The 27,102-nt window shown below is 48.9% G+C and overlaps 1 protein-coding gene across 1 annotated transcript in view; it reads right to left on the reverse strand.

Moving 5' to 3' along the window:
* Positions 1–17,464: 17,464 nt before the first annotated feature.
* The window catches only part of Cfap77 (cilia and flagella associated protein 77), a 99,586-nt gene continuing 89,948 nt past the window's right edge, over positions 17,465–27,102 (reverse strand). The window contains exons 4-6 of the mRNA NM_001166705.1: positions 24,616–24,721; positions 17,979–18,080; positions 17,465–17,608 (exon numbers count right to left, since the gene is read on the reverse strand). Coding sequence (NP_001160177.1) covers positions 17,522–17,608; positions 17,979–18,080; positions 24,616–24,721 — 295 coding nt within the window. The 3' untranslated portion in view covers positions 17,465–17,521. The remainder of the gene's footprint in view (positions 17,609–17,978; positions 18,081–24,615; positions 24,722–27,102) is intronic.

Below are 27,102 nucleotides of genomic sequence, written 5' to 3' on the forward strand. Positions count from 1 at the left end.
TCGTCATTCTAGGAGTAGGAGCTGGGAAGGAAAGCATAATTTTTTTTTTACAGCATACACACACACATGTACGTAAGCACATGCACACACACATGCATGTAAGCATGCACACACACATGTACGTAAGCACATGCACATGGACGGACACAAACGTTCTGCCAGTGGGACAGTGTTTTATGTTACATGGGAACCTAGAGAGGCTTCTCAGAATGTCCTTTAAGGATTATAGATGAGGTTTATGTAACATTGGTAACATGGAATGCACACTGTTATCCAGAACACAGCTCCTTGACGGGGACCAAGCCAATGGAGCCTGGCAGACTGAGGCAGTGGACACTCCAGAGGGGCCCTTTCGCCGCAGCAACCCTCACCCTGTACAGCTCCTTAAATCCCAGGGAATTAAAATCAAAGAAAGCCAAGCTTTCAGCTCATCATGGCCCCATCCACACTGCTAGCAGCCACCATGTAGGTAGGAATCTACAGAACGCACTACTCTAGATTTATCTGAATCAACATGTAGACACTTCAAAGCCATGACGTCGTATGGGAATAATCACAGAAAATGGCTAAAGACTAGAACACAGGCAGGATGCCATTTAAAATTATTTTTACTTTATGCATATGGGATTTAATTTTGCTTGCATGTATATCTGTGTGTCATGGGTCCATGCAGAGCTGGCATGGGCCAGAAAAAGGTGTCAGATCTCTGGAACTGGAGTTGTAAACCACCATGTGGGTGCTGGGAATTGAACCCAGGTCCTCTAGAAGAGCAGCCAGTGCTCTTAAGGGGTGAGCCATCTCTCCAGATCTATTTTTATACATTCTTTCTATGAAAGACAGAACACATATAAGGACTTGAAGTATCAGTCAAGTACATATGGCCCAGGGCTGATTGGCCAGCCTGGGTGTACCTGCTCAAAGTCAAGGGCAGATACCATTTGGCTTTCTCCTCTTTTTTTGCATTTTCCACATTTCTTCAGCTTGAGCCTCTGCTACAGATGAGAGGGTTTAGGCTGTCATAGCAGAGTCCTCCAGGGGCCAGGGCAGCAGCAATTGACCATAAGCTCCAAAATGGAGTCTTATAGCTGTTTGGATAACTGTGCCAGAGTTGAAGTGGGGGGTGGTGTGTGGTACATGCACGCCCCTCCCATGCTTGCAATGGCCAGGAAACCTCAAACCCAAGACTGTGCACGCACCCAGGTCAAGCGGCTTTTCCACCGAGCTCAGGAGATTCCCAGCCGCTGACACATACCCATTGCTGACACTTGACATATCCTCTGACACTTAGCTCCTCGCCCTAACCACACTTGGTCTCCAACCAGACACCCAGCTTCCCGGAGACAGGTCAGAAGCCTGAGAAGGTGAAGAGAGGTTTGAAGGAAAAATAGCCAGAGTGGGAAAAAAAGAAAGAAAATCTACCAAAGAGCTCAGGGGAGGGGGTGGGGGTGACAGCCACTGAGGTTTAGTTTCTTAAATGACAACTGTGCAGTGACTGGGAGAGAGACCCTGCTGTAAAGATTGAGGGGCTGTCTGCTCTAATGAGAGGCACTTGGAAATTATGGATCAGTCCCAGGCCAGTAATTTCTGTCAAGTTCGGGGCAGCTGGAGGTCAGAGGCCCCAGTAGAACACTAGTCCGGGCAAGACCTCTTTGGTGAACAGGCTGGAGTCTCCCCTCTGATGTAGCAGGTTGTGGTTTAAGTAATTAATGAGGAGAACAATCTCTCCTGAGACATCTGGTCCCCTAAATTGTTATTCTGCTACTGGCTCCAAAAATAGACCGAGCAAGGACACAGAATCCGACCCTCCCTGCTGACACACGCCAGGGCTTCAAAGAACATCTGACAACCTGTGCAGGCAAATTTCCTGCCTCCCCACAAGGGTTCTGTTCAGCTCGGAGCCACACTAGTTAGTCCTGACTCACGGTGGGAAAGGGACTGGGGGCTTGGGGGAGGGACCACCCTCATGCAACAACAGTGGGGATTGAAGTGCAGAGAGACAAAGACTCTTTGCAAGCCTGGGGAGAAAACCAGGTCGGGGTCTGCCGACTCACCAGGCCAGGAGACCTCATGGGCATTTGTGCCTCTGAAAACGAGACCCTGGGGCCACAGAGTCGCTCAGTCAGTGCCTGCAAGCATGAGACTTGAAGTCCATCCCCAGCACCCACGTAAAAGTTGGGTGTGGCAACACTCACCTGGAATCCCACACCGAGGAGGTCCCTGGTGTTCACTGGCCAAACTGTTTGGTAGAATCACTGAGCTCCGGGCTCAGAGAGATGCTGCCTCAGATAAGGTGGAGGGCAGTGAGAGATGCCTCTGTAGCGAGAGTGACTTCTGGCACCCGTGTACAGATGGAAGGAGAAAACTGAGTCCACCAAGTGATCCTTTGACCTCTTCAGTTGTGTCATGGCCCTTGAACCCACACATGGTCATCACACATGCACGTGCACACACACACAATAATAAATGAATAATATTAAGAGAGTAGAGTTGGGAAACAAAAAGGGAAAGGATGAGAGGTGTCAGAGGAAGGCACCGATCTTAACCTTTTGCTTCCACATTCACGTGCACATACGTGTCACACACATATGTGAGAATCTACCAGTATCTCTCCATCATGCCATAGGAGTGGCTACAGCCAGTCTTCAACAGCTGAAAACAAAATTCCACAATAAAGCTACTCCTGGTGGAGGTGAATACTACAGTGGCCTCAGTCACATGGTAGGGTGTGTGCCTGGACTTCCCACAGACTCCAGGTCAGGCCGAGCTGGCCCTCCAGACACAGGTGTACTGTGTAAGTGAGATCTGAGGGCACACTAGACTCCTACCATCACAGGTCAGCCAGCAGCCTGCTCTGGCCTCCACAGGACAGAGTCTGCACAATAACTGCTCCTCAAACCCACAGGAGCTGCTTGTTCATTTGTTTCAAGAAATTTGAAGGGCTTAGAAGCTAGTGTAGGCTGCTGGCTGGTTCACTCCTTGGAACCCATGGTTTTGTTCTTGTTTTTAAAGCCAGGTATGACACACGCTCTTATAATGTCAGCAATGGGGAAGCCAGACAGGTATATCCTGGGGTTTGCTAACCAGCAAATCTAGTCAAATTGCTGAGTTCTAGGTCAATGAGAGATGCTGTCTTAAAAGTAAAAGGAAAAAAGGAAAGGAAAGGAAAGGAAAGGAAAGGAAAGGAAAGGAAAGGAAAGGAAAGGAAAGGAAAGGGGGCAGTGCCTGAAGAAAACACCCAAGGCCATCATCTTCTGCTCTCTACAGGCACTTGTACACGTGTGTGTGCACAGCTCCTCACCGATGTGCAAGAGTGTGCACATGCATGCACACACACACTGGGGCAGGGTCTGACTCTTTCCTTAGCATAAGTGTAGACATCAGCTATCAGAGCATATTCATGGGTTATAGGTCATTTCCTCAATCTCAGCCCATCCCCAGAATCATCTGGTCCAATAAACAGTCACCCTCCAGTCTCTGTAGTCACCATCAGTTTCCTGTCCCTATGGATTAGCACAGTTTTTAGTTTAGACACCTGTGGTTCTTGTCTATCCATTGGCATGGTGTTCTCAAAGTCTGCCAGGGTTGATGGAAAGACCCCATTTCTTTTCTTTTCTTTTCTTTTCTTTTCTTTTCTTTTCTTTTCTTTCTTTCTTTTTTTTCTTTTTTTTTTTTCTTTTTTTGAGACAGGGTTTCTCTGTGTAGCCCTGTCTGTCCTGGAACTCACTTTGTAGACCAGGCTGGCCTCGAACTCAGAAATCCGCCTGCCTCTGCCTCCTGAGTGCTGGGATTAAAGGTGTGCGCCACCACGCCTGGCAAGACCCCATTTCTTATGACTGAGCTATGTTTCCTTGCATGCGCAGGTTGTATTTTCTTTACTTGTGTATTAACCAATGGATGCTTGAGCCACGTATGTATGTATGTATGTATGTATGTATGTATGTATGTATGTCCATGTATGTTGTTAGCAATGCCTGAGTACAAGTCTTTGGGTGGCTGTATATTTGCATCTCTTGGTTATACATGGTAAGAACAGAACCGTTGTGCCCTGTGGGACTGTCTAGGCTCATAGCAAACTACCAAAGTGTTTTTGCAAAAGTGGGGCAGGATGGGGCGGGGTGTTTATTTCCCCCAGCAACATAAGGGCGGGCACTCTTGATTCTTCCCAGTCTTGCCAACATTTACATTGTCTCTTTCATTGTAGCCATACTTGTGAGTGCCAGGGTAGCTCCTGATGCTTTCTTTGGCTCACATTTCCCCAGTGGCCAGTGACGCTGGGCATCTTGTATGCTGACTGGCGTCTGGATGGCACCTTTAGAGAGTGTCTGCTCATGTTGAACTTGGGGCATTTATCTTTTTATTATCAAGTGACTAGAGTGCTTCATATATCCATGGTGCAAGCCTCAAAAAAGACAGGATCTTTTGGCCCAGCTCTCATCACATAGCCAAGAATAACCTTGAACCTCTGAGCTCAGTGTATGCACCACCAACTCCATTTTCTTCTTTTCTTTTTTTTTTTTTTTAAAGATTTATTTATTATTATACATAAGTACACTGTAGCTGTCTTCAGACACTCCAGAAGAGGGAGTCAGATCTCGTTATGGATGGTTGTGAGCCACCATGTGGTTGCTGGGATTTGAACTCCAGACCTTTGGAAGAGCAGTCGGGTGCTCTTACCCACTGAGCCATCTCACCAGCCCCATTTTCTTCTTTTCATTATCTTGACATAGTATGTGGAGCACAAACATTCTTATACTTTAATCTTAGCCAAAAAGCCAAGACGTGAGAACACTTGAAACCCGGTATATCTGTTTTTTGTTTTTGTTTTTTAGTGAGTTGTATTTTATTTCCTTTTGCATAAAGAATCATCTTGATGGGACATTAAAACAAAGAATTTAGGAATACAACTACTAAGATGTTTATTTTAATGACCCCTCAAAGCCAACTTTGGAGGCAACTAAGATGGATGGATGTACCTTCCCTCCTTAGGTAACTTCAGGTCACCCGGCCCTGAGGCGGTCAATGTGGTGTTGGTGGGAACTCATTTCGCTATGGCAGTATGGAACGAAGTGATTCAGAGGAGGCAGGGAGGACAGCAGGGCCTGCGAAGGCATGAATGTGGCGTCCCTGAGGCTCGTTGGTTACAGAGCAGTCTTAGTGTGGTTATGGGTCCAGAAAAGAATCAGGAGCACAGCAGGCTTCCATAACTAGCTTAAGTGAGCCTCTTTCTTTTTGCTTTCTTTTGTTTTGTTTTGTTTGTTTGTTTGGTTGGTTGTCCTGGAACTCACTCTGTAGACCAGGCTGGCCTCGAACTCAGAGATCCGCCTGCCTCTGCCTCCTAGTACTGGGACTAAAAGTGCATGACACCATCACCTGCTTTAAATGAGCCATTTTTTAAAAAGTGGATCTGCCTTTAAAACTGTTACAATCTTGAACAGGCGTTGCAGCCGGAGTGGAAAAGCTGTGGACATATTCTGTTGGCACTGAGCTCCCCTGGGGAGGTCTCTCATGCAGCCTCCATCCATTTCGAGCCTCAGTGTGGTCCTTCCTCCCAGCATCTGGCCCAGCGCAGCTTTCTCCTGAGTCTCCACCACAGTTTCCCTCCACCCAAACCCCAGAACCATACATCATCTTGGACTTGAATCTTTCCTGCTCTTTGAAACACCTTAGCCCAGAAAGAATGTCACATTGGAAGATGCCACGTTGCTGTTGTGTGTGTGTCACACAGAGACCCCTTTTCTGTCCCTATTTCTGTCTCCACCTCAAGCCCCCCATGTAACACATGCACGCACACACACAAGCACACATACTTGCACACACACCCTGGGATGCAAATGATAACCACCCACCCATCACTGTGAAGCTTGACAGAAAATAATGAGAGACACTAAATCTTTTATAAGGTCAACACTCGCCTTAGCCGAGCAGCTGTCAAACAAGAAAAGAATTTAGCGCCGGAGCCACGAAACTTCCATCGGCTCATTAAACCCAACAGGGCCCGGGCCTGGCGTGGAGGAGGAGACGAGGGGCCTTCCGTTTTGTGTCAGTAATTTGCGGTGGAGGAGGCAGAAGAAACAGCCAGCGCCAAAGGGGCCTGGGGGGCGACTGGGGAATCGTTAGCGCGCCAGGATCGGCCGCAGCTCCTAATTGGAAGCATTGGGCATTATCAACGGAGGATTTGCCTCAGCTCCCTGACAGCTCGTGGGCCCAAAATGATCGCCCACTTGTCAGCGTAAAAGACCATTAAAAACAAACCGTTTTGATTTAATTGGAGGCGGTGCACTGTGGGACCAGGTGAAGAGGCTCAGCAATCGCCTCACCCTGGCTGTACCCCTTCTCCCTCTGCGAGCCAGGCCAGGCCCAGGAGCCAACGTGGTGTGTGTGTGTGTGTGTGTGTGTGTGTGTGTGTGTATTCACACAGACTTTTCGTCTTTCAAAAACTGTCTGAGAAAGGAGTGAATGGGACACAGACAGAACTTCACAGCAGCAGGGAGGTCTCTTTTCAATGTCTTGTCAATAAACACAGCAAGAAGCTGAGCTGCTGAGAAGCAGGGATCCCCCTTTGCAGTGGCTGCATGATGGATGTCCTTTGGCTCTATTCTTTTAGGAGAAGTGTCCCCAGACCTCTAGCCTCAGGAGATTTAGCCAACCAACAAGCAATGGGATAACCCAGTGGGTACCCCAAGCTCAGCTGTGGCTTGCACACCCCTTCAGAATATCAGAACATAGAGGGTCATGCTTGCTTATCTAGAAAAGTTAGGAGAGGAGATATACTGGACCTTTCTGAGGACCCTCTGTAAATAGGACAGTCCCAGGGACCTGGGCTATCTCAACAGCATCCCCTTGGGATAGACCCTGGCATGCTAAGACCATGTAGTCAATAGTCCTATGTGGTCCTTGTAAACAGCCAGTCACAGAAATGCCACCTAAGCACCTGTTGGCAACTCTGACTAATGAAGGAGCGTCCAGGCACCCAGAGCATTGATCAGGAGAGGATTTGTGAGCTCCAGGAACCACCCTGAAGCCAGAGCGCATGGGTGTGGTGTGTTGCCTCTCAGAACCACGCACACCACAGGTACTTGATAAATACTAACTGGCTCTCGGCAGATCTTGAAGGCAGAGGGGTGCATTAATCTCACTCCCTCTTACAAAGTGCGGTCTCATTTGTTGCTTACAGCTTCTTTGACAAGACAACCCATGCAGCAGGCACACGCAGTGCTGGAGAGCCAGGGAGGCTCCGAGCCGATCCCTTCCCCGACACTCCAGCTCATTTTGATGGAGGATCAAATGGGAGGAGACCCTGGCTCTCTGACGAGCTTCAAACTCCAGAGCTCCAAATTTTGCTGCTGAATTTGGTCAATGGGGATTCCTTAATTACTTTCTCTGGAAATTTCCTGGGTAGCTCTTTCTCAGGTGGTTTTCTGAGTGCACAGTTCCTCGGTTGACGGAGTCTTTGATTTTGTGCTCGATTGTAAATTAAGTCCTTTGCTGTCCCGCTCATATGGTGCCTCCCTGCACCTAATTGAGTATTCATATAGGCTGCTGAGCAGCTCCTGCAGTACTGCTAGGGCAGCCAGGGCCTCTCTCAGATGATTGGCGTCTCAGCCTGTGGGGGTGGGGCTTGATGTTGCTCTGTCTCGTAGTGGAATAATGATCAGGAACACATTCTTCTACTGTCTTTTAAGAAGAATAGAACTTTCCCATGGTCAATGATGCTAACCATGTCATGTCATCTAGATAGGAAGAATGTCAACACCATGTTCTGGACAGTGTCCTAAGGGAATATCTACCATAAGTAGGGGAAATGTAACCATTGAGTGTGTTCAGTAGACATTTAATGAATATTTGCTATAGAAGCAAAAGGAAAGATGATGGATGCACAGATACATGGAATATGTGGAATGGATATATGGATGGAAAGATGAATGGATGGGTGAATGGATACCAAGGTCCATGGATGGATGGATGGATGCATGCATGGATGGATGGACGGATGGATGAATTAGGAACCTGAAGTGAAACAACAGAGCCCTTAGAAATCCATATGCTTTGCTCAATTCTAAGTGCAAGAAGGTATTTCATTTTCTCTAATATCTCTACCCTGTCTCCTTCCAGGTCACTTGAAGGTCCACAACGAGTTGCATATAAGGGGAAATAAGATATTCCAGGGCTGTGTGACCCATCCAGCCTGGAGTAAAATTCAGATGTTCTGGGGCCCCTGATTGAACACTTCCTAACTCTTGCTTGGGGTCTGCTATGTGGGACAAAAAGGAATTTCACATCAACCACACTTTTCTGCAACTGGCAGACAGAGTATTGTAGGTAGGAATGTAGGTGCCGGGGCAGATGGAGCTGACTTCTAACTTGGCCCTATCACTTTCCAGCTGTGTGGCCAGGAACCTTAGTTTCTCACACACAAAGTCAGAGGTGCATGGTCCATCCATCCTATGGGGTCACTGTCAGGTTCATGTTTTGGTATCTGGCACCTGGCCCTGGCATTCAAGGCAGTGTGGCTGCTACTATTGTTACCACAAAGTGGTTCACAAACCCAGCAGTGCCTCTCTTGGGTGCTCCCCAGCGGAAGTTTTCCCCACAGGGAATGAGTCAGGGGGCATCTGTCGAGCATCTTCAGCCATAGCTTTGTTCAAAAAAATGTGCAGAAGAACATTCAGACTGACAAATCATGACAGGGGTGAAAGACATTGCTGAGGGCCAGAGGCCACAGTCTGGGTGGGTCCCTATTGTCACAAGGCAGGGCTCTACCTTTCACACTCAGAGTTCTGCCCCCAAGAGCAGTTAAGAGCCTGGCAGCTGTGGAAAAGTAACTGCCTTGGGAAATTTGCAAAGCTGTCATGTTCAAGGGGGAGCCAGGGATTCAGGGGGCTTCAGAAGCCAGAAATATAACCAGGAGGTGGGAGGCGGGAGGAGACAGATTTGCATTGAACTTGAGAAAGAAGTTACCAAGGACTGATGGGTCCCTTCAAGTCACAGTGAAAGCCCAGCGAGGTGGTATTGGAGGCAGGACCTTGGGAGGCGATTAGGGTCACATGAGGTTGTGAACAGGAGCATCAATGATAACACAGCTGGCCATCTAAGGACAGCCCCATCTCTCTCTACCCCTTCCCCTCCATATTCCTCATATCAGGCACAGCAAGGTGTGCTCATAGAACCTGCCTGTACTGCAGACTGAATTTCTAGCCTTCAACACCAGACAGCCACATCTTCTGCTGAGGCTGCCCAGCCTGGGCTGTTCTGTGATGGCAGCCCTGAGCAGGTTGGTCCAGCCTGGGGTACTATGTGATAGCAGCCCCAAGCAGGCTACTCCAGCCTGGGGTATTCTGTGATAGCAGACTGGTCCTTAGGTCCTGTCGTCAGCAGGTCTGATTCCCCTCAGAGAGCCCAGCTTGCTGCATTGTACACGTATGAATGATCACCCACCTGCCCCAGTAAATATATAGCCCAAAGTACCAAGCAGAGGTGTTGACCTCCATCCAGAGTGCTTCAGTAACTGCTTGCCAAAAGTATAAGTCTGGTGACTGTCCCACATCAGCTGGATCAGATCCTAAATCTTTATTTGAGTGCCATGTCTCTGCTAGAGAGTACCTTACTCATGGGAGAAGATGCCAACGCCTAACATAGACCAGACATTGTGGTGCTGCTGGACTGTTCCCTGGCCGGGCACTGGTCAAGTGCTTTCTATATACTCATTCTTCCTAATGGCTTCCACATTGCAGTGTGGGGGCAGCCATGAGGCAAGCCAAGCCACAGAGCCGGCTTGCGGCTCCTCAGCCTGCAAATTTGAGCCATTTACCACAATTGTGTCTGCTTCTCACTTGTAACACAGCATTCTGGGTCTTGCATCAGTGGTCTCTTTCTTCTTTGGCCTCGGGGCCAAACTGCAATTTGAAAGATGTCAGAGGTTTTATCAAAGTCTAATGGCTTTGAGGGCAGTGGGAAGTTTACAGCAAGGACTTAAAACAGTCGAAGCTGGCCACGACCCTCTGGACACCCATCAAAGTCTTGTGACTGAGTGCCTTTCTCTCTCCTTTCCCCTCCCCAGGCCCTGCAGTTAGCACCGATGACCCCTGACCTCAGCTTCAGTCCTTCAGCCCTCATCAGCTCTTCCAGAGCCTGACCCTGGAGGCTGTCAAAGTCCACATCTCTACTGGGCACCTTCCTAGCTATTAACCTGGCATGTGACTGTGAGCCTCTGAGCCCTGGGTTCCCCATCACCAAGGTAGGGGACACTCTCATGCCACTGGGTCACTGAGAGAGTGCCATGAAATGGGACAATTCACAGAGGCACAGGCTGGTATGAGGTGTGGGTGGGCCAAGGACATGGCTGTCACAGTCACTGCACCGGTGTTCTCTGTTACTCCCCTGCCCCCATTTGCTTCCATCCATGAGTCTTTGGTTAAACCACCCATGATTGCTCGTGTTGCTCCAAAACACTGTTTCCCAGGGTACCTTTGAAAGGAGGAAGGGAAGTGGCCACGGTGTCGCCTAGCCTCCTCCCCGGGCTGTTTTCTGATGCCCTTGTAGACACATCTCTATAGAAAGCCCATGAAGGTATGCTTGCTCTGGTAACAGCTGCATGCACCTCACATGCTTATTAACAAGTGCCAGCTCTATCCTACTCGATCATGGAATGCCATTTACCTGCTAGAATCCAACCACCATGGGCGTCGGACAGCATCAGTGACCATTTCACCAGCCACTTTGGTGTTGGCTGACAGGAGGGGACAAGCAGGACATGGAGAAAGGGCAGGCTCCTCCCTAAGTCATAGGGTCCAACTTAACTTAGGGAGTATTTAGTCTCTTGTAGATGAGCTAAAGGAAGATGCCGAGAAACTTGAGTTCTCCCTCATGCCCCATTTGGAGGTTAGAGAGCTGCACCTGGGCTGGAGAGGAAGCTTAGCTTGCCTGGCACAGATGAAGGCATGGGTTCAAGACCCTGCACTGCATAAAGCTATAGTGAGGCAAGCCTATAATCCCAGGGCCCAGGAGACCAAGGCAGGAGGACTGAGAGTTCAAGGCCAGGGGCTAGAAAGACAGCTCAGCAGTTAAGAACACTTGCTGCTCTTGTAGAAAGTCTGAGTTGAGTTCCCAGAATCCTTATCTGGCTCACACCTGCTACAGGGGATCTGATGTCTTTGGTCTCCACAGGCACCTATACTCACACGTATAGACATAACCACACAGCATACCCTTAATTAAAAATAAGCATTTGAGGCCAACCTGGGGTGCATGAGTCCCTGTCTCAAGAAAAAAGAAAAGAGAAGAGAAAAGAAGAGAAGAGAAACATATATTAACAGTGATAAATAAGCTATCTGTATTTTCTGGTTGGTCTCCTCTTCTCTCTCTTCTCTTCTCTTCTCTTCTCTTCTCTTCTCTTCTCTTCTCTTCTCTTCTCTTCTCTTCTCTTCTCTTCTCTCCTCCTCCTCCTCCTCTTCCCCTCCCCTCCCCTCTTGTCCTCTCCCCTCCCTTCCTCTCTTTCCTGAGACAGGGTCTCACTATGTAGCTTTCTGACTGTCCTGGAACTCACTGTGTAGACCAGTGATCTTGGACTTCCAGAGATTCTCCTGTTTTTGCCTCCTGAGTGCTGGGTCTAAAGGTGTGCACCACCATGCTCACCTGGTTTTCAACTTTTTTTTTTTTTTTTTTTTTTTTTGGTTTTTCAGACAGGGTTTCTCTGTATAGTCCTGGCTGTCTTGGAACTCACTCTGTAGACCAGGCTGGCCTCGAACTCAGAAATCCGCCTGCCTCTGCCTCCCAAGTGCTGGGATCAAAGGCGTGCACCACCACTGCCTTTTTTCAACATATTTTCAAACTCAGTAGGGAAGGAGATCCTTCTGGATTAAGTTGAAAATCTCCAGAGCTGGCAGGATCCAGAGGGCTGGGTTCTCAAGTGGCAAGACAAAGCCCATGGGATGCCAGCCTCAGCCAGGTCTTCATGTCATTTCCCAGCCCCATAGCAGCAGACACTCCAAATATCTCTGCTGTTCTAGGGACATGTCCAGCACTCTGTCCTCTGTTCCTGCTTTCCTGTCTGTATGTCCTGTGCTCTGGCTGTTTGTGACTTCCAGGCACATCACCCCCTAGGCAGGAAACCCCAGAAGGTGTCAGATTATGTAAAGTCGCTGTTCCTGTCCCTCCCAGGTGGATTTCTACTGGACCTGTTTATAATGGGGCAGCTGTTTATAGGAAGGTCCAGCAGCAGGACCAGACTTCTAAGTCACTCTCTCCAGTCTCCTGATTCCTCCTGTGACATGTCATCCCCTTCCTGCACTCAGTGCCCTTCTAGGTGACATCAGATGTCTCTTACTCCTTCTTGAGAGTAACAGTGTCAGGCTCAGGGAGGGGCAGCATGTCTGGCCTCTGTCCTTCCTGCCTGGATCTAGGAAATGGGATGCTGAGGTTGGATATCCGCTGTTAGAGAGTGGTCCTCCTTTGTGTTAAGTTCCTTGAAGAGGTGAAGGCTGTAGGGAGGACTGGGTTCGAGGCCTCTGGGGTTTAACAGAGAGTTAACTTTGCAGCCAGCTATGATTTGTACAAGAGCTTAAAGGTGGCAGAGAAAATCCTTTTCTTACATGCAGCTGCTTCTCCTAATCGGCTGCTTCTCCGGGTGGCCCTGCTTGGCTGACTGCAGATGCATTTCTTCCCTCAATCTCCAGCTCTAGTTAAGGAGCCAGAGGCCCAGGAGACCCAAGGCAGGGTTAGTCTTCCACAGAAGGAGGAGGCTGATCCCAGCATCCAGAGCATAGGAGCTTGTAAATCAAACTCTTAGCTTAATGGCTTGGGCCATTATTCTAAAGCAGTGGGGCTGAAACCAAAAGCCAAAGGAAAATACAGTCAATTTGTTCATACTTTAGTGACTGAAAGACTATGTAATGTTGGTGTGAATCCTCACTGCAGACAGAAAAACACAATCAGGGAGGATAGAGTGTGGACAGGGATGAGCAAGGCTCCTTTATCTGTGTGTGTGTGTGATATGTATAAGTGTGAGAGAGAGAGAGAGAGAGAGAGAGAGAGAGAGAGAGAGAGATGTGTGGTATAAGTATGTATGTGATGTGTGTGGTGTGATGTGTATGGTATAAGAGTGTGTGTGTATATGTGGTGTATGTGTGTGTATGATGCATGTAATATAAATGTGTGTGGTATAAGAGTGTGTGTGTGTTTGTGTGTGTGTGTGTGTATGTGATATATGGTATAGGTGTGTGGTGTGATATGTATAGTATAGGTATGTGGTGTGATGTGTATGCTATAGGTATGTGGTGTTATGTGTATGGTATAGGTATGTGGTATGATGTGTGTGGTATAAGTGTATGTGATGTGTATGGTGTGTGTGTGTTATGTGTGCAAATGCCTAGATGATACAATTGTAGGAATTACAACTATAGGAATTGTAACTACCTCCCAAATGTGGGATTGCTCTGTCACTGAGGACAATACCTTTCCAAACTTCCCCCACCATCTATATATCATCCCATTGTCAATCTGTGACTTCTCTGTCCATGTCATGCTAATTCAATGGCTGCAGGGTGGCCAAACTCATTCTGGCTTGTTCATCACCATGTTCTCAGATTAGAGAATCTGCCATGGAGGTGTTCAAGGAGGAAATTTGTGAATGAATGAGTGAACAGATAGATGAGTAAATGATAGGTGAATGCATGTATGGATGGATGGATAATGGATAGATTGATGGATGGATGGATGGATGGATGGATGATGGATGATGGATGGATAGATGGATGGATGGATGGATGGATGGATGGATGGATGGATGGATAGATTGATGGTGGATGGATGGATGATGGGTGAATGGTGGATGGATAGATTGATGATAGATGGATAGATGATGGATGGATGATGGGTGGATAGATGAATGATGGTGGATGGATAGATTGATGATAGATGATGGAAGGATAGATGGATGATGGATGGATGAAAAATAGATGGATGGGATGGATGGGATGGATGGATGGATGGATGGATGGACAATCACCTCCATCTTCAGCTTACTGTGAACCAGGAGCTCTGCTTAATTCTGCACAAATGTGCCCTGCCAGAGAACTTCATCAGCACATTTTACAGAAAAGGATGTACTCTTAGACAGGCAAAGCCATTGGGCAGAGCAGGGTACCATCACCATTTGATTGCTTGATGCTGGAAGCTCTCTTGCACACACAGGCCATTCCTACCTCCTTGCCACACTGGCCTCTACCATCCTCTGAGGTTCCCAGGATACACTGCAGACAGAACAAGAGTCTCCATGCTACTGGGAGTAGAAAGGGTCAGCCTCGTGGCTCTTCCCTTAGGGGTGGGAGATGATGACTTCATGTCCCCCATATGAGAACCCAGAGAGTCTTGAGTTATTCTCCTAATAGTGTGGGGTCTTTTATTTCCAAGAGTTCTTGCTCTACTTCCCACATAGCTCCTTGGCCATGTAAGAGGAAACTGTGGAGTCTCAGTCCAGAATAGGCCTCACAGGCCTGAGCCTACTTTCTTCTGTCTTGCCTTGTCTTTCTTTCTTTCTTTCCTTCCCTTCCTTCCTTCCTTCCTTCCTTCCTTCCTTCCTTCCTTCCTTCCTTCCTTTCTTTCTTTCTTTCTTTCTTTCTTTCTTTCTTTTTTTCTTTCTATGCGTACACTGTAGTTGTCTTTAGACATACCAGAAGAGGGCATCAGATCCCATTACAAATGGTTGTGAGCCACCATGTGGTTGCTAGGAATTGAACTCAAGGCCTCTGGAAGAGCAGTCAGTGTTCTTAACCACTGAGCCATTTCTCCAGCCCCTGAGCCTACTTTCATTTTTGGATGTAGAGATTGAAGCTCCAAACTCCCAGCCTCTCAACTAGGCCCTCACATTATGAACATCCAAATCAGCTAATGGGTAACCACCATCCACCCTGGTACTGTTACTGCCTGCCAACTGCAGGACACAAAGACTAGAAAGAAGCCAGGGCCACCGGAGGCCCTGTCTGTGAGGCCCACTACAAGGATGTGCCACTGCCTTCCTTGGCCTCGGGCTCTCCCCAGACCCCCTCGTAACAGGCTGATAGGGAGCAGAAAGCAGCCTGTCTGACACATTGACCCAGCCCAGGGTGGACGCCTGAGCCTGCCTGCCGCTTTTCCATGTGAAAGGTGTTTAATTATTTCTGACAGAGTTCAGCCTCCACATCTGTTCTTGAGCAGGGAGGGTCTGCTTAGGTTATCCATCACTGTGACAGGTTCAACTTTTTTGGAAATGCGTTTTCCCATCATAACAGGGCCAGGATGGGGGCGGCAGATCAGCAGTGACATTCGACCCAGACAAAGACCCCCCTGGGGCTTCTTGTACCATGAAACGACAGCAGCCTGACCTGGGCCTGGCATGCCTTCTGAGCACAGCCCCTGCTTGGTGGCAGGAACATGGCAGTGCTGGGCATCTGTGTGAGCCTTTCACTGTGTCCGTGAGAGGCTTTGAAAATCTTCAGTCACTCTGGTCTGGTTACCCTTTCCTTTATCCATTCATTGCAGGGTGATTCACCACCTCCTCTGAGCCAGGCACCCCGCTTAGCTCTGAGGACACGGCTAGGGCCTGGTTCTTGTGGACTTGTGCATTACGGAGGAAGATGAAAGACTGTCTAGTTAATCACCTGACTAAAGTTGCTAGGCCTTTCAAAGGGAAGCTTTGAGGCCTCAGACACCCCTCGGCGATGAGGAAGGACCTGATAGAGGTGCTTCAGAGACAGAAAGCAGTCTCAGGAACCTCAAGACTAAGGCAGCTCTGCCTTCAGTATCCATACCGCTGTACTGACACATACACATTGTGCTTCCAGCATTGAGTTTGTGCTGCAGGCTCAGTTAAGATAATGGCAGCTCTCAGAGGTCTGAGGCTCTCTAATGTACGATAATGTACCTGAGCAGTCCTGCTCAAAGAACCTAGCACACAGGCTGCATTCCAGGGCCTTGCCCCTCTGTCTCAAATGGTTAGTGTGTTACCAGCATGGACAAGAAAGGTGCTATGCAAGGTTCCAGGCTAGCCACTCCAGAGAGGCTGAAGAAGCACTGGACCCTCTTCACCTGCAAGGCTGGGTTGGGATGTTTGTCCTGAGGATAAAATGACATTCTCTACACCACCATTAGCCACACATGATGCCTGCCACCAGAAAGAGTTGTCATTGCTGGGCAACTGCTTCTAACAGTACCTCAGAAGTCCTAATGGGTAGCAGAACTCCCCAGACCCTGAGACAAACCCCCTCTCTTCCAAACAGAAGCGCTGACTCATTTCTACCCCCAAGCTTTTATCAGGGCCAGCACTGTAAAAATAGAGGCCACCTGGAAGGCATCTTGTGCCCATGGGAGCCGGGGACCCTGGTGCCCCTCTGGCAATGTCACTGAGATGCTTGCATGCACTTGGTCACATGCATAATAGAAAAGAGGGCCAAGGAGAAAATGAGATCTGGGGGTGGGGGTATGGGGAGAGGGAGAGACCTCGAGAGAGGTAGCGACCAACTGAAGGCAAGAAGAGAGATCTGTGTGGGACACAGCAAGATGGAGAAACCAGAGGGAGGTTTTGCTGTTGAGACTTCTCGCTGACAGGTGCTAAGAGGTGGCAGTGTGGCAATGACTCCCGCCACCTCCCGATCAGTGTTCAGTCATGTTCTTTCTGTGACATTTGTTGTGAGCCCAGCAGAGGCCTGGGCTGATGGGCAGCAGGGCACATGGTCACTGACATCTGTCGATGGAGGCCATTTGGGCAAGACACAAGAGACCACATCCAGCGTGGCAGAGCCGCTTTCCCGCGGAAGCTCAGCAGCTTGTTCAAGTGCATTAGGCTCAGGAAGGCAGCGGTCCTGTCACTGTCTAACTCAGAGTTTCAGGCAGTACAGCCGGGCCAGCTGCCTGGGAATATTGCTGGTGCAGCTGTCTTGATAGGGCCAGAGGTGTCCCTCATGACCTTCAAGAAAGAGTCCTTCTGCCTGGGTTGGCTGCACACAACCTGCCTATGCAGCCTCTCTTGTCCTAGACCTGCATTTCCAGCCCTCCCGTTTCCCTTAGTCTGTAATGCTACCCTGACCTACCCAACACTGTCCTTGTCTTGCTAAAAATTGCTGATCATGACTCCCTGGGTGTTACAGGGTCACATGGTGAAAGAACAAGGTCTGCTCTAAAGCCAGAGCGCAGCTTGGCCCCTGTATACCCTTTATTCAGATGCCCCACTTAGGGGGTCATTTCCTGCCTCTCAACTGGTACCATCATTCAGGTGCATTAGCAGTGAGGGCACAAGCTTGTTTCCCATCTGGGTGCATCTTCCCCATACAAGATACATTTGGGCCCTAAACTAGAGTGATGCTCCTTTATACAGACAGCCTCTGCTTTTAGGTAGCCAGCCATCCCAGCTCTGTGCTGAGATGACCTGAGATTTCCCAAGGTTCTGCCTCTTCCCAGCATTCTCCATGTTTCCTGTCTATAAAACAGGTCAACATCAGCAGCTTGTCCATGGGTGCTTATCAAGAGTCTTAGCGAGGGCTGACGGGATGGCTCAGTGCTGCACAAGTATGAGGAGTTCGAATCTCCAGAAGCCACATGATGTCAGCTGCCACAGCCTGCCTCTACAGTCCCAGCATACCTACAGTGAGATAGGAAGTACAGACAGGAAAAATGCCCTGTTTAGGCCTCCTAACCTTCTGTACAAGACCAAACACAGGGGTCCACCTGGATTCCAGGAAAAGACAGGAGTGACACCCAAAGCTGTTTTCATAGTGGACATCTGCACTCACATACGTACATACATGTGCACACTCCTGCCCCTCTCCAATCACACACTACACACATGTTTAAAAAATTAGAATCTCTGCTGAGCTAAGTGGACTCAGAACCTGGATAGAAGGAAAGTCCCTAGATGTCATCTGCCACCATTGATGGTCAGAAGCCCACGGAAGTCTGACATCAGCCAGGCCCAGCTTTGGTGCAGAAAGGTGGCTGCAGGTGCCACTGACCTTCTTGAAGTGAGGCATGTGCCAGAGAGCATCCAGCTTCACCGGAGGCTTGTACTTCCTCAGCTGACTGCTCCTCGTCTCGTACAGCTTCCCCAGGATCACCTGCAGGCCAGAGAGGCAGTGCTGAGATGCTCGCCCTGCTACCTGGAGGCTTTAGAATCGCCATGGAAACAAACCCTCTGAACATGTCTGTGGAGTAGTTTCTAGATAGGGCTAAGTGAGGAGGGAAGACACACACCGAATGTGAGCACGTCTATAGCACAGCCTGGTGTCCTGGACCAATGGAAAAAAGGAGAGAGGTGAGCAGAGACATCCATTCTCTCCCTGCTCCCTGATTGATACAATGTAACTTCTATCTCCAAGCCTTCTCAGCCATGACAGACCTATCTTCAAACACTGAGCCCAAAGAAGTCCCTCCCTCTTAAAGTTATTTTGCCATGCATGTCCTATCAACAACACAGCTAACACACCAGGACAGTGACCATGGGGCCCTGGATTAGGGGTAGGATTATGGGCAGACAGCCCTGAGGGTCCCTTCCCTCCAGCTTGAACTTTCTCTCAGGCCATTTCACAGCACTGACCCCCTGGCCCTACCCCTGTGTACAGTTCATGGTTGCTTTGAGCATTGGCTGGCTTTGTGTATCAACTTAACACAAGCTGGAGTCATCAGACCAGAAGGAGCCTCAGGTGAGGAAATGCCTTCATGAAATCCAACAGTAATACATTTTCTCAATTACTGATCAGTAGGGGAGTGCCCAGCCCACTGTGGCCTGGTGGTCCTGGGTGAGTCTTTAATTTAAGCCTGAGGACTTTATCTGTTCTCATTCTAGCTCCCAAATAATTGACACAAAGACCTATTAAGCTTAGCAACAAGCTTTAAGCCTAGGCTGGGCAGATTCTGAGCGATTCTGACCCTCTAAGCTATCTACTTCCCAGCCACATGGTCCTTTACCTTTAATCTGAGCCTTGCCCTGGCTCACTCTAGTCCATGTGTGTCCTCATGTCTGCTCTCTCACTGCAAACGCATGGCGAATCCTCCTGGCCACTCCACATGGCCTCTCTACCTTCTCTCTGCATGGTCCTTCCCTTCCCTCTGGCTGGGATCGGAAGTCCAGCCTTCTTATTTCCTCTGCCCAGCCAATGGCTGAACAGCTCTTTAACCAATCAGAGATAATTGGAGACCATTCTATACACAACATTGATAAATGTTCAATAATTGTGACAGTGCTAACATCTGGACTATAACCAGATCTCTGGGCACAGAAGTCAGCAACTGAATATACAGTGCACAAGAGCCACTCCCTCCAACTGAGTTCTATAAGAAGACAGGCTGAGCAAGCCAGGGGAAGCAAGCCAGTAAGCAGTACCCCTCCATGGCCTCTGCATCGGCTCCTGCTCCAGGTTCCAGCCCTGTGTGAGTTCCTGCCCCAACTTCCTCCAATAATGGGCGCTGATCTGGAAATTATAAGCCAAATTAACCCTTTCCTCCCCCAACTTGCTTTTGGTCATGGTGTTTCGTCACAGCAATAGAACCCTGACTAAGACACTTTGGTTTCTGGTTTGACCATAGAGCAGCAGCTGTTTGAGAATCTCTACCTTCTACCCTAAAACTAACACAGCTTCCATGGTTCACAGGGAACCCTGATGTCACTGTCCCATGGTGATGGCCTGCCCAGGAGGAAGGAGGAAAGATGGTGGGCATCTTTGGGGAGAGGGAACTTGAGCATGCCTAGAGTCTGAGAGGTCTCTCATGGGCTTCAAAGGTGGGGAAGCCCATTTCTTCTGAACCTGAGTTGGAGCCCCACTAACAGGTACCAGCAGGTTTATAGTCAGTCTTGTAGTTCATGGTGTCAGTCCAGGATTGAGATGTGCCCCTTCCAAACTCAAATGGTGCTGCCCTAACCCCCATGTGACTGTGGAGATGAGGCTTATGAGGGTTCTTGAGGTTAAATGGAGTCAAGAGTGGGTTTCAATTCAACACAACTGCAGTCGGTAGAACAGCAGGAGGGTGATAAGGCTTCTCCCCAACATGTGAGGACACAGTAGAGGGTGTCTGTCTGCAACCAAGGAGTGAGACCTCAGCAGAAGTTAGTCCTGCAGTCACCTTGATCTTGGAGTTACAGATGCTGGAGCCATATCTGGAGTAGTGAGGAGGAGGAAGAGAGGCACAGGCATCCAGTGGGTTCCCACCTCTCTCTGAGGGCCTCCCCAGCCTGCCCCCTTTGCTCCTTTACTGCCTTGCTTCCTATAGTCTTTGTTGTGGGGACAGGCCATGGGATAGGCTAGGGGTTGAAACTTGGCAGGCCTACATGTGAATTCTTCAAGTTTCTATAAATCTTTTAGGCACCATTTGTAGCATATAAGCCCAAGCTATAAAACACCCTTCTCCCTGTTCCTAGAATTCTTCCAACTGGTTTAGGCCGAAAGTGCAGAACCCTGGGACCAGACCTAAAGTGACCTAGGTATAAGCAGACAACGTTTGTGACAACTAAGAACTGGTGGAAGGAAAGCCTTTGTCTCTACAGATTCATATGGTCAGGCCATACTGCTAATGTAGTATGTCTACGAGTAACTTCTTTTCTTTGTCTTGTCTTGTCTTGTCTTGTCTTGTCTTGTCTTTTCCCTTTCCCTTTCCCTTTCCCTTTCCCTTTCCCTTTCTTTCTTTCTTTCTTTCTTTCTTTCTTTCTTTCTTTCTTTCTTTCTTTCTTTCTTTCTTTCTTTCCTTCCTCTTCCTCTTCCTCTTCCTCTTCCTCTCCTCCTCCTCCTCCTCCTCCTCCTCCTCTTCCTCCTCTCTGTGTAGGCTGTCCTAGAACTCACTCTGTAGAACAGGCTGGTACAAGTAACTTCTAAGCTCTTAAGTTGGATGTTCACTCTGTCATCTAAAGCAAGGCTGAGATTTTAAGTCAGGGCAGAGAGGTGGTCAAGTTGGGCTTAGGAACACACAGGCACAGCCTTGGGGCCTTTCCGATGCTGCATTTCCTTGACTAGAAAGGGTGTGCCGATGCCTGACAGCATGGTTCTCAAAGGAACTGCTCATTCGTGCTTTGGGTAGAGTAGCCAGCTCAAGGTCACTGCTGACTACATGGCAATTGTCACCAAGAACTTCATTAGGGGTCAGTGCTGTCCAAGAGCTAGGGTTCCCCTCAGCAGCACGCAGGCTTACAGCAGAGCCAGGCTTCCTCTGGGATATGGGTGATTTGGTCTTGGACACTGATTATCTTTTCAAGCCTGGTAAGTTGTGATTGGCTCAGACATGGCTCAGTACCTTGTGACTTCACTAGCATATGCAAGACAACACGATACCTACAAAGACTTCGATCAGGATGCTATGGAGACAGTTCAGTGGGTAAAGTGCTTGCCAGGAAAATGTGAAGACCTCAATTTGAATCCCAGTACTCACATAAAAAGCAGGGTGTGGTGGCACTTGTCTGTAACCTCAGTTTTGGGGAGGTAGAGGCACGAAGATCCTGGGTTTGCTGGGCAGACAGTCTATGAACCAGGGAGTTCCAGGCTCAGTGAGAGACTAACTCAAAAAGCAAGGGGAGAGCGACTGAGGAAGATACTCAGTGCTGACCTCTAGCTTCTACATGTGTGTCTATATACAATGTGTGTGTATGTGTGCGTGCATTTGCGCACACACAGAATGAGAAGAGAATTCTGATGCTGGCTTGCCACTTTCTGAATGTCTACTCTGTGCTAAGGCAGGGGACTCGTGACATTATTCACCAAAACATACTACCTCAGCCTCTCAAAAGGAAGGACACACCCAGGAAGCTCGTCCAGCCCTCACAGCTGCCACCCTTCATCCTTGAGGTGGGACCTGCGTTCCAGGAAGGATGCTCTGCCTTCTGCCGCAGGGCCCTGAGCCCCTCTGAAGGGCTGCTTTCCTATAGGAGGAAAGGTCCTCCATGTCTCTGAAAACGCAGGGCACAGAGGAGATTCTGAACACATAGACCTTTAAAAATCTCCATCTGACCATATTCTGTCTACACCTCTTTCCCAGGATGGCCCATCATCTCCTCAAACCCAATATGAAAATATGCAGGCCTGTTTCTTTGAGTCTTCATTTCTTTGGGAAAATTCCTGAGTCAGGGGAAGTCCTCATTTTAAATATTTTATCTGATATTTCTTCTCTCTCTCTCTCTCTCTCTCTCTCTGTGTGTGTGTGTGTGTGTGTGTGTGTGCGTGTGTGTGTTTGTGTGTGTGCTTTAATCCTCTGGAGCTGGAATACTGGGTCATTGTGAGCCAACAGACACAGGTGCTGAGAACTGAACTCCAGTCCTCTGGAAAAGCAGTGTGTGTCTTAGCTCCTGAGCCATCTCTCCAGCCCCTCTGTTCATCTCTTGCATCATACAGGTCTCCACTATGAACCCAGGATAGATATCGTCTGGTTCAACATGACTGTCTGCTTTAGTGGGAGGGACAGAGAGGCTCTGAGTGGTGGGACCTAGCTCCTGATTAAAGTGAGGTGATCCCCTGTGGAGCTACGAAACGGCTTGGAGTAGTAATGCTGCCACTGAAACGCACCGTTACACAGCGTGTTGACTTATTAACAGACTAACTAACCACAGGCCATTTTAAAAACATTTTGATGCTGGCTTCTCTGATGAACACCAAACCATGTGGAGACACATATCCTAAAGGTGACACAATCCCACCTGCAAAGACTCCCCTGAACCCCAATATGTCCCTAGAAACATTTTGCTGATCTTCTAGTGTTCAAGTAATCAGCAAGCAAGGGCTTCATCTTCAAGAAGAGCCTGCACTTGGGCCAGACACATCTGGTCAGAAGCCACTGGAGAGTCATTTCATCTCCCTGTCTCTTCTCTTTGTGGGTGTGCGCTTGCGTGTTTGGGGGGGACGCACATGCCTGTAAATGTCAGAGGCCGATGTCTGGGGCCTTCCTCAATCACTCTTCACTTATATCTTTCAGAGAGAGTCTCTCACTAAACCTGGAGCTTCCCAGTTAAACCCCAGGAAGTCTCGTCTCTCTCCCCTGTCCTCAGCACTGGACATCCAGCTTTTAACCAGGGTGCTGGGAATCCAAACTCAGGCCTAATGCTTTCCTGGTAGGCGCCGTACTAACTGAGCTATCTTCCCGATCTCTGTCCCTTCATTCCTCGGGACCTCAGTTTTTCCATAAAGTGACGCAATCTAAGATCCTCTGTCCCTTCATTCCTCGGGACCTCAGTTTTTCCATAAAGTGACGCAATCTAAGATCCTAACTGGGGATGCTGACCTGCTGGCAGAGCTCCCAGAAGCCGGAGTGCAGGCTGAGCAAGGCTTGGGTGTTGTCTGTGATTGTTGCAAGATCAGAGATCTGCGCATGAGACCGGTTTCAGTTTGTTCTGCCTTCCCGGAGGATCTTTCCCACATCCCAGGCTGGCCTCGATGCTATGACAAGTAAAGCTGACCTTGAACTCCTGACCCTTCTGACTCCAACCCCAGGTGCACGCATGGTGAGTGCGTGATCCCATACCTGGCTTGTTGCATCCACTTCCAGTGAAATCTAAAAGGCACAGGTGCTGACATGGCAGTCACGGGTCTGGATCAACTGGGAAGGCACCATGGACCCTCTCAAAGTCCCAAGTTTGGAATATTTTAAAGGAAAAGCCTCCCAGTACTTTAAAAATGTATAGAACAGCACAAAGAAAAGCTGGAAATGTTTTTCTGGTAAAAATCTCACCAAAGTGACTTCACATCATTGCTAAGGGCACACATCCGTAGCAACTGAGGGAGTTCGGGCCTGCGGCTCCCAGTTCCCTGTACTACCCTGGCTTCTTCTTACAGCTTTCCCTGCTGTGATGGCTTGAATATGCTTAGCCCAGAGAGCATCACTGTTGGGAGGTGTGGCCCTGTTGGAGTGGGTGTGTCACCGTGGGAGTGGGCTTTAAGAACCTCCTCCTAGCTGCCTGGAAGCCAGTATTCTGCTAGCAGTCTTCAGATAAAGATATAGAACTCTCAGCTCCTCCTGCACCATGCCTGCCTGGATGCTGCCTTGCTCCCGCCTTGATAATAATGGACTGAACCTCTGAGCCTGTAAGGCAGCCCCAATTAAGTGTTGTCCTTATAAAGGAGTTGCCTTGGTCCTGGTGTCTGTTCTCAGAAGTAAACCCTGACTAAGACACCTGCCTAGGATGTAAGATAAGGATGCTGCCTCCCGCCATCCTGGGATGAGAAGCTGTGTTATTTCTGAGAAGGTTACTCAGTAACAAAACACTTTCATACTGTCTAAGAAAACATGTTCTTTAACACACCCCTGTAAAATGGCTTTCTATCTTGTCACACCAGCCAGTGAGGGACACACACCTGTCTAGGCTGGTGGCAGTGAGGTCTAGTTTCCTCTGTAGCAAGTGAGGCAGAAAATCAGGGGATGGCCTCTATGTAAGAGTCAATGTGACTGGGTTCTAATCCCAGCTCAGAGGTGACAGGGCCTGCTGACTGATGTCCAGCCATCTCTTACCCAGTCCAGAATCAAGTACAAGCTGAATGAAAGCATCACTGAGACTGGTCTAGATTTGAATTTCAATGCAGCAAGATGTAACGAGGCCCCTGCTCCCACCCCAACCACATACCCTGATGCTAACTCTTCTCTTCCCCCTAAGCTTCGGCCCCTCAGAAGTGAGGGCACAACTACCTTCTGTTTCTTCTCCATTTTGATGGCTTGCTGAGTGGCCTTCTGTTCCTGTACCCACAGCTGCTGGTACCGATGTTGTAACAGGTCAAAGAAGGGTGTTGATGGCCTGTGGGGAGAAGGGCACACAGAGCTTGAGGCCTGAGTAAGACCGGGGCACCCGCTTACAGAACAAGACACCTCCATGGGCTTCAGGCCTCGCCATCAGCAGACCAAATTAGCTCCCCAGGGCCAGGAAATGGTTCCTGTAGCGCCTAGAAACCCCAGAGAATCAGATCCCATACACAACGTGCTCTGCAAACATGGGGAGCCTCCATGCAGTTTCTTTTGAGGGAGCAAAGATTCTGTCCTTGTTGGGCAGGGTTCGTAGGCTTCCCAGAACCCTTTCAGCTATGCCTCTCATAGACCCTGGGCTCTGCCCTCGGTCTGCTGAGGCTAGTCTGGAAAAGACTCCTGCCAAGAAGGTGTTCCACCCTCAGTGTCTAACCTCCCTGGCGAATCGTCAGGATCTTCCTTTACAGCCTTGGTGTCTGATTGTCCTGGTCCACCTCAGCAAGAATGCTGCCAAGTTGCATGAGTAATGAGCTGTCACTCTTGGGGACTCTTCTCACACAAATTCTGTCCTGTCCTGGAGAACTGGCTCCACACTTGTCAGTCCCATTGGGCTGGTGGGACTACCCTCAGCTTTGCATCAGGGCCCATCTCTTTCTGAAGTTGCACTAGATGTCTTCACTGCTTGCAGTTTGGAAACCTGAGCCAGTGCTGGGCGCTCTGCAGGTACAATCCTTCATCACCTTAGTGAGGAGGAGGAGAACAGTGTCGGGCAGCGCTCTAAGTAAGGTCAGTTGAGTCACGGGACTCAAAGCTAATGTAGATCTAAGGCCTTCTAAGAAAGCAAAGCAAAACAAACCAAAATGCTCGTAGGCTGGGTCTGAGCTCTAAACAGATTGAACGACGGGTGTACAAACAGACAGCGGCCATGTGCAAAGGAGAACTCTGATGCTGGTGAGCAGTAGCTGTCCAGGAGACAGGCCTGTTGCTGATACCGCCTCGTAGCCAGGAATGAACTCTAAGCGGCTTGTAAGACAGAGTGTGCACACATACCAGACAGGAAGCCATCCTATTGTCTACAGACAGGAAGCCAACCCACTGCCTATAGTCACAAGTCAGGAAGGCACAGCACTGTGTCAAACCTGCAGAAAATAAAGCTGTCCTAACTGTCCTAACTCCAAGACTCAGGAAGTGGAGGCAGGAGAATCACAAGTTCATGAATCCCTGTCTTAAGTACCTACCCTCCAAGAGTTAAGTTCTCAGTGAGGAGGGCTGCCTGGGGCACAGACTGAGGTAATGGGGGCTGGAGAGATGATGGTTCAGCAACTTAGAGCACTGGTCACTCTTGCAGAGGATCCAGGTTCAGTTGCTAGCACTCATATGGCAGCTGACAACTGTCTGAAACTCCAGCTCCAGGAGACCGGATGTCCTGGCTTTTGAGGGCACTAGGCACTGATCTAGTACACAGCCATACATGCAGGAGAAGTACCAATACACATAAATTAAAACACTGAATATATAATAGTAATAATAATAAATAATAAATAATAATAAACTAGAATAATCAAGAGAGGTATAGGCGATGCACATTGGTGGGGGCTGAAACGGCCAGAAGGCTAATAGGAAATTCCCAGTGGATGAAATTTCCAGTGGATGGTCACTTCAGCATGGCCAGCCTTTTTTGCTATTCTTTTACCACTATGGTAACACAGCTGTGGCATAAAAGAGCGCATCTAAGATTGGGATATTTCAATGGTGGAGTGATGCCTAGCATTTCTGAGGCCCTGGGTTCGAGCCCCAGCACCACAAAACGAATAATGACCATTTTGACCTTGCTAGCAGAGGACTCTTCCAGAAGTCATGCACTAGAAGGGGTGCAGCATCTCCTGCCACATGTATTTGGGGAAAGTCCAGGCGACCAGCTCTCCAGACCAGTGCTTTCTAGTAGAGACATCCCCCAGCCATACTGAATGCGAGCTAGAATCTCTTGGGACCACCGGTACTGGGAAAGGTGACACCTCAGGGTTGGACTTCTGGCCTCTACTGCTTTGAGACCTTGAGTTTGTATTGTTTACTGCCCTCCCACCTTCCTCCCTAACCTCCCTCGCTCCTATGTGTGACAACTTGTTAAGGAAGCCCCAGAGTGTTGTGGGAAATGATGTGAGAAAGTCAGAGCCAGAAACACTACACAGTAGTTTAGGGGTTCTCTCAGTCCGAGACACCTCTGAGGTCCTAGGAAGCTGCAACAGTCACCTCTCAGCTGCATAGACACCTATCTGGTCAGTCATAGTGCTGACAGTTTTCCAAAGCAGCCAGGGAGGGTGAGTATGCGGAGCAGCTCAACTTAGGACCTTTCTGCCCAGACCAGAGGATGAGTAGGTAGACCCCAGAGGAGAAGCAACCCCCTTAACTGTCCAGCAAGGTCAGAAGCTGCAAACC

Source organism: Mus musculus, chromosome 2, assembly GCF_000001635.26.
Source record: "Mus musculus strain C57BL/6J chromosome 2, GRCm38.p6 C57BL/6J".
Lineage (NCBI taxonomy): Eukaryota > Metazoa > Chordata > Mammalia > Rodentia > Muridae > Mus > Mus musculus.